Consider the following 12,037-nt stretch of genomic DNA (forward strand, 5'->3'; position numbering starts at 1 on the left):
TTAAATCAAGTATTTTCTTTTTTTAAACAGATAATGGAGCAGAGGTCAAAGATGTACTTTAACTCACAATAAGCCTTACAGACAAAAATAAATAACATTCCTAAAGAATCAAGAGGAATAATGAACTGGGGGATGAGGCAGAAAAATTTCCTTCAGATATGTTTGACTGTGACTTGTTGAGAGCAAAAATCAGTCCTGATGGCATGGATATTCTTAGCACCTTATCTCCACTTACTTAAATAATTAAAATGTGGTACCACCGAGAGGTTAATTATCATGGTGGTTAAGTGTAATTTTGTAGTGAGACAGATGGGGGTCCTAATCAACCATGCAACCCAAGACCAAGTTATGTAGCTCTTACACAGCTCATGAGTGACAATGACTCTCATAAAGGTTGTCACACAGTTCAAATGAGAAAATATAACATGCTTCATAAAGCATAATAAGCAAAGTTAGCTGCTGCTGTTATCATTATTATAATATGTAACTACAAAAGCATTGAATTACATACTAATGGAAATTCAGCCTATGTTAAGTTGATCTTGATTTTAATACTTATTAATCGCATTCTTACGAGTTGGAAAAAATAATTTTAGTCACCAAACCATGAATTTAAAACTAATAGGAAAATCTTCATGGCAAAGCTTACTAACAAAAAGTCTGTTGATTTTTTACCACCCTTTGGGCATATGTGGTTAGATATCTTCACGTTTAATATGCTTTGTGTATAGATCTTACTAATTCTTTAAACATTTGCAAATAATACACAGTGGTACAGGTTAAATATAAAGTATCAAAAGTGTCAATTCCCAAAGAAATTTCACTAACATCTGTTCAAAGAGATATGGGATTAGCATCTAAGTGTCCTTGTGGGTCAACATAGATTAAAAAGGTAGGGTTGTGTGTGTGTGTGTGTGTGTGTATTTCAACTTTGGGTTAACTGTTTAATATGAATTAAATAGTACAACTTTCCTAACTCCTACTTTTACTAATGCAACTTAAGTTTTCTGTGTTATTAAAAGCATTTTATATAGCCACCATCTTCTTTGGCTATCATTTGGACATAAAGCTAGCTCCTGGCCATTTCAAACACAATAGTCAAACAAGAAAATGCTCTATTCATTAAAACACAAACACACACTCATACCATTTGAGCATTTTTAAAATACTCTATGACACATTGATCGATAAGATTGAAATAATTAGTCACAGTAAAAAGACAATATACCTAGCAGCCTCTGGAAGTCACAGGGGAGAGATGGTTGAGCACAGATCCTAGAGTCAGAACAGATCTAAGTGTGAGTCTTCTGTCTGCACCTTACCAGCGATAGTACCTTATGCGACACAATTAACCTAAGACTTGATTTCTCAACTCTAGATTGAGGATAATAGTATCGCTGTGAAGATTGAAAGAGGAAATATGTGGAGAACATTTAGCACAGTATTAAGCTTCAATCTATTTTTTTCAACAATAATGTCATCATCATCATCATCGTTATCATCATCATTTGTCTTTCTGTTTATTGACAGATCAAAAGGTATTTCCACTGAGTATTTGTTTTCAGGTCTATGGAGCACAATTCTGTCATCACTCCAAACCTAGGAGCACCCCTGGATTTAACCTGTCATACCTGAGGAATTTCTTGAGATACTGGCGGCTGCAGGAAGACCATGAAAACACTCCATTGTTTCCGGTCAGTGTGGGAGACATGATATTGCCTTCAGTCTTTCTGCAGGGATTCCCTTCTCCGTCGTGAATCATACCAAAGCTGAAACAGAATGAAGAAAACAAAATCCTGCTTTGTGAACCCATTTTTCTGAAGGATAATCTGAGGAAGAAAAAAGATGTATTGATCATCAACAAAACCAAGTGAGAGACAGAGTTATTAAAACTGGAAAAGAGAAAGACAAATTACTATAGACTGTTATAAAATTCACGCAGAAAATTTTAAAAATGCTGAGGGCTTTGTTACATTATTTCCTGACCACAGAATCAAAGAATGGTCTAGCTGCTACATGTTTTATGGGCTGGAAAATTTTGGTCAAGTTAAAATTTAGGTATAAGCTAAGCCAAAGTGATGGAACAGCCAAATTATTTAGTTTCAAACAGTAAAATTCTTTTCTTGTCACCAACCATGGAACTATGGTAAAGAAGTTCAGAGTGAGTAGGAAGTAAGTACAGAGAGATGATGATTATAAGTTGTTTATGAACTGTTCATATATAAGGCTAGCATGGTATAAAAACTTCTCTCCAACTATGATCAATTTATTAGCTGAAATCACAAACTCTAATTGTAATTAAACTCCCTTATAATAAACATTTTTTTTAACATGCTTGAACCCCTTTATTGAAGGCTATTAAATCTTGACCATTACTGTTATCTTTCAGATGTATTATATGAGAAAACTTTAATTTGTTTCATCACAGAAGGGTCTAGTAATTATAGAAGAAAAACTTTAGGTGGTCTACTGTCTAGAAATCATGCACATTATACCTGAAGAATTCTCAAATTTCCTGACAGGAAGAATAAATGTGACATTAATGTGCATACCCACATAGGATACATACCATAAAGACAAAGCTTACTTCAGGCGATGTTAAAGTGGTAGAAGATGGGGAAATAAGTCTTTGATCTTCTCTAAAAAATTCAGCGCAGAGAAAAGTCTTTTCTGAATTTTTTTTTTTTTTTTTTTTTTAGGGATGCAGAGGATGGAAGGATATAAATATGAATTTCATCATTAATTTAAATTGTTCTTAATCTCATTATTTAAAAGAATAAAACTTGTTTCTTAGACCATATATTTATAAGGCAGATATGACTCCTATGTAAATAAATATGTTATCCTGATATAATTTCATTTATAGAGTTAGCCTTTGAAAGTAGTCTATACCAAATAAACATGTTACGATAAAAGATACGACTTTTTTGTGACCCATGTCTATAATATGGCCATTTTTCCAGCATTCCTTTCACTTTGTCAGGAAAATAGTAGCAGGGCAGCTCTATGCTATCCTATCAGTGACTTCCTTAGGTATTCAGAGGTGACCACTCAAAAATAGGTATTGACTAACCTCAATGTATACTCAGTGAAAGCATTTTCTTATCCTCAGCTTTTCCCAATTTAATTTTTCTTCTCACCTAGCCAAGACGTTAAGGGGATTTGTTTGGGAGACACCCTTTCTAAATATATTTGTGAAAGTAAAAAACAGAAAGAAACCTATAAATAAAGCACGAGAAGAAAGAGCAAGAATCCCAGAAACAGAGATGGGGTAGGAGAGATTGAAGCCATTATGCTAGAGGAAAAGAACTTACTTAGAACTTCCGTGGAATTTTATGTGCGTAAGAAAATCAAGTTGGAATTTAATTTTGAACTTAACAATCTTAAATTTAATTTAATAGCATTTTAGAAGATGATAACATATTTTCTTGAGCACATGCCAAATGCCATATAAATATCTCAGGAATTGTCTGTTTCAGAACTTCTTAAGTCCATGTTATTTAGAACTTAGGTATGTATTTTATTTTACCATCTGTCCTTCCCCCAACCTCGACTTCTCTCCCAAATCCTACCTGAAGAATATGTTCTGCTTTTCCTTATCTAAAATGTTGGATTTTGATTTTGGATAATTTTAACACATATGCAAAGATAATGAAATTTTTCAATGACCAGTATTTTGAAAAGTGAGACCTGTTCGGTTGGACTTCATGCTGGTAAAACAAACTTAGACATACATTTGATATGCACACATATTTTGTTTCCTGCTTTGTATGAGAAGCATTGTTCTTAATGAGCATTTTTGCTTCTCCATTTACAATTTTAAAAATTGGCTTATTCATATCTAGGAAAGTGTATGTGTGTCTAAATGTGTATGTGTGTATAATAATGTTGGAAATTTGTTGGATAAACGTAACAACAATGATCAAGGTTTAAACTTCCTAAAGATAATAAATGTAGCTCATAGAAGATACTGGCACTGTCCGGGCCTGGTGGCTCACACCTGTAATCTCAGCACTTTGGGAAACCAAGGTCGGCAGATCACCTGTAGTCAGCCTGACCAACATGGTGAAACCTCATCTCTACTAAAACTATAAAAATTAGCTAGGCATGGTAGTGGGCACTGGTAATCCCAGCTACTCAGGAGGCAGAGGCAGGAGAATCACTTGAACCCGGGAGGCAGAGGTTACAGCGAGCTGAGATCGTGCCACTGCACTCCAGCCGGGGTGACAGACGGAGACTCTGTCTCAAAAAAAGAAAAAAAGATAGCAGCACCAACATATAAAAATACCAACTATGGTTACTGAATGATGTTTGCTTTTAAGTGAAAAATTAACTAGATGCTTTGAAAATATATGAGTTATTTCCTGTATGTTGAATAAAATATACACACAGGTACACACACACAAACATTCCTAAACTGGTATATCTGAAGAGTACTACACATTGAAATAATTATTTTGTAAAGTATTATACTTGCTCCAATGCAGCTGCTATTGCTCAAATGTTTGAAAATTCTCTATAGCGTTGTCTCCATCATAAAAGGAAGATTTAGTAACACCAATCAAAAGAATATTAAGTACATGCAATGTTGCCAATTAAAAGAATATTCAGTACATGCAGCAAAAGTTTTTTTAAAAAGCAGCATGCCATTATACTCTGGGAATTTATTTTTCTCCATGATTACTTCCTGTGCATAAAGAATCAGCTAGAAGTGTCTTCATTGCTGCAAAACATGAACAAAAATAACAAATGCCTAGCAGCCCAGAGACTCCATCTGTGCACACGAAGGAGTACTGTGTGGCTATTAAGTGCTGCTGTTTAAAGAGAATGAAATCAACAACAGCTAGCCTTTATTGAGCCCTTTGTATAGTCAGAAACTATTCTAAGCTTTACACAAGACTGATCCTCTTTGTTCTGCCTAAGTCAACAACAACAGTTAGAGGAACGCCAATGAATCACCCAACTAGTTTTCACATAAAGTAGTGGGTCAAAGAGCCACTTACTTGTGCCCTGACTCATGAGCGATGGTGAAGGCAAGGCCAAGTCCTGTGTCCTCATTGATGGTACAACTTCGGTACTTAGAGCACATTCCACTGATGGGGGCAAACCCTATTGAAAGAGCAGTTTCAAATGTGAATCCAAAGGTTGCACACACAGATACATGATCATGATTTATGTCCTCAAAATGTTCTACACAGTTTTAGTTTAATAGATCAATGCATTCAATGTTTTTGCAAAAAAAAAAAAAAAAAGATCTATAGTTCTTTGTCCTGTGTAATGATAATGTATAAATGCAACATTTCCTATTTTCTTGCTTTTGTTACATATTGTTATCCATTGATCCTTGTAAGAGCCCTGTAAGGTCAGTATGAGTACTGTAATTCCCATTTTACATTTAGTTTAGTAAGTCACAGAATATTTATATGCCTTGTCTGAGTTTATCATTCAGGTCAGAGCAACGGATAGAATGATAGCAAAACCAATGCAAAATGCTTACTGAACAGTGGCATTAACGTCACAGCTCAGGGTGTATTTTCCAAGGAAAAACACATATCCTGGTCTTTTACTAGAGCAGAAAACATGAAAATGTCTAAGCAATGTGTGCAGATTAAATTCATTTTTCTCTGGTTCTTTATAGTGTGGTAAGTGCTTCTGTTCCCAAAGTTACCTCCCTCTAAGAGCTGTTATAAAAGCATCCCAGCCAGCCCTTAAGTCTATCTTCAAATACAATGCAGTGTGTGCGAACATCTTTCTTTCCAGTTTTGGGTCCTAATAATCAGTAGAACAAATCTATGTACCCATCTAATATTAAATGCATGCTTGTGAATGGATTGTACCCACTTCATTGTCAAGACGCAAGTGAGATCAGCTGGGAAATCTAATACAAAGGCACAAATAAGGGGTGGGATCATTATCATTACTGCCATCATCATCGTCACTAAATAAATGGTTGCAAATTCACACACTGTGCTATATGTCTATTATATATCTGTGTGTGTATGTATTTATAGCTTAGGAAACCAAAGCTCAGAGAGGTGAATTAACTTGTTCAAGATCTCAGAGTCATAAATTCTACACTCAGGAATCAACCACAGACATATGGGAAGTCAAAGCCCATGCCCTTTGCATTGGGACACACTGCTTAAAGTTAAGTGACCTTTTCCACAGTTGGTAGAATTTCTGGTGTTTTGTTTTTTCCAAGCCTTTTAGTACATTTTGGTCTCTGGATAACAGATAACACTGTCTGCTTCTCAGAATCTCTCTTGAAAACATCAACAATGCACTGGATTATCATATGTCACTTTGCACATTCCAAATTCAGAATATGAATGGATATATACCATCTTTCATTATAAAAACCCTTTCTATGGAACAATTCCCAAAATAGTTGTGTTTTTGAAGGCTGTGATTAATGGTTAATTGTTAAAATAAACTTATTTATAGGACATAACAGAGAAACTGCAGAGAATTTGAGAAACATAAAAAATAAAATTTCTGCCCTGGCACAGTGGCTCATGCCTGTAATCCCAGCACTCTGGGAGGCTGAGGTGGGTGGATCATTTGAGGTCAGGAGTTCGAGACCAGCCTGGCCAACATGGTGAAACCCGTCTCTACTAAAAATACAAAAATTAGCCAGGTGTGGTGGTGGGTGCCTGTAAACCCAGCTACTCTGGAGGCTGAGGCAGGAGAATCACTTGAACGTGGGATGCAGAGGTTGCAGTGAGCCGAAATCGCGCCACTGCACTCCAGCCTGAGTGATAAGAACAAGACACCATCTCAAAAAAATAAAAAAAAATTCATAAAGTTTTATTAAAACACATCTGCATTCATTTATTTACATATTACTTGTGGCTGCTTTTGAACAATACAGCTGAAATGACTAGTTGCCACAGAGACCTGTGGCCTGCATAGCTTAACATATTAACTATCTGGCCCTTCACAGAGAAAGTTTGCTGACTCCTGATGTAGACAGCCATCCATCAACTTTTAAAAAATGTTGAATTCCTATTACGTGCAATGGAATATACTAGAATACAGTATAGATATAAAAGATGCAATTCTTGCTATCACTGTCTTGTACAAATATGGAAGAAGTGAGTACTTCAAAGTCAAGTAACTTTCTAAAAAAGGCACTATTACCTAGTGGCACAGTTAGGTACCATGGAGCCCAGTAAAATCCTCTTCAGCTACCTGATTCTGTGGTCATGATGCTTACAGAATAACCTACAAGTTTCTAGTTAAATAATGTATCTCACACCTCAATGATCATCAGTAGGATCAATAAAGAAAAATACAAGCCAGGTGAGGTGGCTCATGCCTGTAGTCCCAAGACTTTGAGAGACCAAGGCGGGCAGATCACCTGAGGTCAGGAGTTCGAGACCAGCCTGGCCAACATGGTGGAAACCTGTCTCTACTAAAAATACAAAAATTAGCCAGGCATGGTGGCAGGTGCCTGTAATCCCAGCTACTTGGGAGGCTGAGGCAGAAGAATTGCTTGAACCCAGGAGGCGGAGGTTGTAGTGAACCGAGATTGTGCTATTACACTCCAGCCTGGGCAACAAGAGTGAAACTCCATCTCAAATTAAAAAAAAAAAAATACAAAATGAATAAACTAAGTGGGCTCCCCACATTCTAAGTTTAGTTATAAAGAACAATAGTCACCACAGGGTACATGAGGTTACTTCACAATTTAAATATTATGTCTCTTTATTAAGGAACATAAGGGCTATCTATCATCCATAGAAAGTTTGCATACTGTGTTTTCAGCTAACAGGTGTGTGTGAAGGATCTGTTCATACCATACCTAGAGTGTCACATGGTTCATTCTTCCAAGAACAAATATCAAATCCTGTTAGTAAGATGGCATGATCATGTCTCTTGCCATTCTTTCCAATGAGGGCAGACTGCCATTGACAAAAACTATTCAGAGACTGGTCTGCATGATGGTTGATCAATAATCCTCCCTATGGGAAACCCACACAAATCAAAGTGTGAATTTGTCACAGAGATGAGAATGCTGAATCATTCCATTTGTACAGGCAAACACAGAAACATATTTCCAGGGAAAAAGATCAGTAAACACTTGAGCTAAGGTAGGAGACAGGAAAATCTCTATTTTAGGTAAATGCTCACAATATTTAAAGCAACTACAAAGTTTCTGTAGTGTGGTTTATGATTGATTATAGTTCTACAAAAAATAACCTGGCATCAGTTAGAACACCTTTGTTCATCTCACCTAGTACTACCTTTATAAAACCGTTACAACTTTTAAAACATGATAATAAATTAATGGTGATGAAGTTCAATGGCTTTTCCATAAAGCCTCATCATTATTTCCATAGATGTCAAAATTCCCAGCAAAGCATCTGGCACATCATAGATTACAATCAATCAATCAATATAATGAAAATTCACTGAATGAATAAACAAATGATGATATGATTCCAAAGGATAAGAGAGGACCTACCCTTAAAATAATCATTTGTCAAATGTTTGGTCAAAGCTGTTGACTTGGCCAAGTTGAAGGTTTTTAGACAAGATCTTTAATTATCAGTTAATTAGGATGTGGCTGGCTTCAATGTCCTTGGGCAACCTACTAGTAGGCTAAACACAAAAGTGTCTCCTAACCAGCACACGTCTTTTCTATCTTTCTAAAATTCCAAAAACCATTTGACAAGCTGTTAACTTCTGTAGCTCTCTACACCTGGGCAATTAGATCAATTTTTGTCTTGTCTGTGTCTTCCTGCTTTTTATGTTTTTTATTGGCGTTAGAGAAGAGGAAAAGCCTCGGGGGACTTAAAAAATAGCCATTTGAATGGTAATCGCTATCTCAGAGAAACAGAGTTTAAACATCAAAACACTACAAAGCAGTGAGTACCATGTAATTTAACACTTTATTACATGTTCTGGTTTTCATAATTTGCCCCATGTTTGTGTCTTGCATCTCACTGTGATCAATCCAAGGGCAGTTAAATATCCCTTGTTTATTCCCTGTATTACCTAAGATGGTACTGGGGATACAGTAGGTTTACTACAATAATTTACTGATGTCTTATTTTCAGTATATTTTTGAAATATCCTTCTGCATCTACCAGCAATCACTCAGCATATCAAACTTGCAAAATCTAGCTAATCCTTAAATCTATGACCAAATTCACCTGCTTTGCGAAGCCTACATATGATTTATTTTATGTAACATACTTACATTTCATATTTTTATTTATACTATCTATTTGTATATTATTTAATACTTATGTACCATTATTTATGTATACATATGCATATATAAACACATTTAAATATAAATATTTTTCTGGTGCTTTAGTTTAATTGTATGATTACACAATCTTTTAAAATTGTACTTTGAGGAGAGTCAGCCTAGTTTCAAATTTGAGCAGCTAACGACTAGTACATGGATTAGTGAACACACTAGGTATTCAAGAAATGTATTCTGAATGGCAGACTGAATGAAGACATAAATGAAGTTTGCCACTTACAGGTTCTTGTTCCAGAAGAATTAGGCTCACCACAACCACGTTTATGTCACTTCCAATAGTCCCATCTTTAAATAGGCCAGAAACCTGTTGGAACAATGGAAATCAAACAAAATCTCAAAATTTTCAAAACCTTAGGGGGAATCAATCAGACATATTGACTGAAGTATGCAGGCTTCAATTTTACCAAATATATGTAAATATAAAGACAATTTCCTCAAAACTCAACTTAAAAAAATAAAACCACATATGTAGCTATTAAAAGTAATGGCAGAAACTGCAATTACATTTGCACCAACCTAATACACCTGCTATTCAACCCATGCAAGAGAATTCCATGACATTTATCTTCTTTGGAGAGCCAGAAGGTTTGTGACACCCCCCCTTACCATGTTCATTACTGTGAGAATGTACGTGGTGACATTTCCCTTGCCATGCTTTTCCACCATTTTCTTGTCTGCCACCACGAGGGTTTCCACATTGAGGCCCTTTTGTGATTTTCCAGCTGATCTCCTGGGTCGCCCAGAGCTCCCATATTCATCAAACCTTAGATAGGTGTCCTCTGTGGGAGGCTTGGGAGCATCTACGATGAACAGAAGAGCATTTGGAAGGGATATTAGAGAATATCTGGATAAGACAGTTGAGAGAGAAACTGAAACAAGGGAAGAAGAGAAACTATGTAATCAACACTCCACCAATCCACTAACAAGTGATGCTATCAGTGCCTGCCCGGGTGCCTTGCATCTAGTATGTGGTCAAGAAGGGCCTACTCAATAAAAGTTTGGATGCACAGATGGGTAGATGGATGGATTGGACAGGATAGATGGATGGATAAGTGGATGGATGGATGGTGGATGGATAAATGGGTAGGTGGGTAGAAATAAATGGATAATGGATGAACTTAGTAACTCAAAAATGCTCTAAAAGGAAAAAAAAGAAAGAAAAGAAAAGAAAAAAGAAAAGGAAAGCAAAGCAAAGCAAAGCAAAGCAAAGAAAAGAAAAGAAAAGAGCTCTAGGCCAGGCGTGGTGGCTCACGCCCGTAATCCCAGCAATTTGAGATGCAAAGGTGGGTGGATCACTTGAGGTCAGGAGTTTGAGACCAGCCTGGCCAACATGGTGAAACCCCATCTCTACTAAAATTACAAAAATTAGTCAGGCATGGTGGTGCATGCTTGTAATCCTAGCTACTTGGGAGGCTGAGGCAGGAGGATCACTTGAACCCAGCAGGCAGAAGTTGCAGTGAGCCAAGATCACCCCACTGCGCTCCATAAGCAAGTCTCTCCTTTATGTCCTCAAAAGAAACACCCAACCACACCTATGCATTTACCTTTAAGACAGAGTCTCTGGGTGACAGAGTGAGATTTCATCTCAAAAAACAACAACAAAAAAAACAAAAACAAGCTATAATTCTAGTTAGTAGAATGGATCAACAAAAATCAATTTTGTGGGGAGAAACTTTGAAAGCAGAAAATGCTCATTTTACTACTCAAAAACTGCAGAAATAGTATTAATCCTTTGGATCTAAATTTATTATTTATGAATTCATTAAATATACCACTTTATACATTATTTTCTAAATAAAATGTAAACAGCTCTAAAATACTGGACATGTCTTAAACTCTCATTTCATCAACACAGACTTTAACATAGCACATAAGAAGCACTCAATAAGAACTCTTTGATGTGACACTGACTTAGTTATTAGGGAAACAGCATAGTTGGGGATGATATTAAAAACTGTATTAAACACTTTTCGTAACTGGCAAAGTGTGGGCACCAAGTTAACAGAATGGATACTGGCCATAGCCATTGAGCAGAGACCTAGAAGTGCCTGCTCGGCCAGACATGATGCCTTTAGTTAATGGACAGCAACAACTACGAGCATTCCTGGGAAGAAAAATGGCACCTGGAAAGCTCAGGGAAGTAACTGTGTACTAACTAGTACAGAAATAGTTTAGTACTGTAACACTGGTCCAGCCGTAATAGTGAAACTAGCTCCCTACAGAGTAAAATTAAAAGATAAAATTATTTAGAGTTAGATTTAAAAACTCAGGTTGGCCACTTATGAGCACAGTGACCTTGAGCCTCAGTTTCCTTATCTATGAAAACAGGTGACACTTGTTTATAAGGTTGTTGTAAAGATTTGCTTTGATGTCTCATATCAAACATGTCTTACCACTATAAACATTATTATTATCATTAATACAGGCTAAATCATTACTCTATATATGCTAAATGGATGCCCCTTAATGAGGATATTTCAATAATACCAAAAACTCAAAAACCAGTTAAAATGGTAGAAACTCTTTCATTATTCCTCCTGATTAATATCTTAGTGATACCAGTTCCTCTTCTCCATGAGAATAAACTTCTTCTGGCTGTGCTATCCAACTTGGCGCACAATTTCCATGCACAGCTACTGAGCCACAGAAGAATTTAAAAGTTTAAAAACCAATACTTGATTCAGGTATTGAAAATCTTTTGGCTGGGCGCAGTGGCTCATGCCTTTAATGCTAACAATTGGGAGACCGAGGCGGGTGTAT

General features: G+C 36.3%; 1 protein-coding gene across 3 annotated transcripts in view; it reads right to left on the reverse strand.

Annotated features, from left to right (window-relative positions):
• The window catches only part of ADAMTS18 (ADAM metallopeptidase with thrombospondin type 1 motif 18), a 154,724-nt gene that overhangs the window by 73,213 nt on the left and 69,474 nt on the right, over positions 1-12,037 (reverse strand). For all 3 annotated transcript variants that reach the window (XM_001143790.6, XM_016930217.4, XM_016930218.4), the window contains 5 exons: positions 9,884-10,077; positions 9,498-9,581; positions 7,805-7,964; positions 5,004-5,109; positions 1,632-1,769 (listed from right to left, as the gene is read on the reverse strand). In XM_001143790.6, the coding sequence (XP_001143790.4) occupies positions 1,632-1,769; positions 5,004-5,109; positions 7,805-7,964; positions 9,498-9,581; positions 9,884-10,077 (682 nt within the window). The remainder of the gene's footprint in view (positions 1-1,631; positions 1,770-5,003; positions 5,110-7,804; positions 7,965-9,497; positions 9,582-9,883; positions 10,078-12,037) is intronic.

Source organism: Pan troglodytes, chromosome 18 (genome assembly GCF_028858775.2).
Source record: "Pan troglodytes isolate AG18354 chromosome 18, NHGRI_mPanTro3-v2.0_pri, whole genome shotgun sequence".
NCBI classification, from domain to species: Eukaryota; Metazoa; Chordata; class Mammalia; order Primates; family Hominidae; genus Pan; species Pan troglodytes.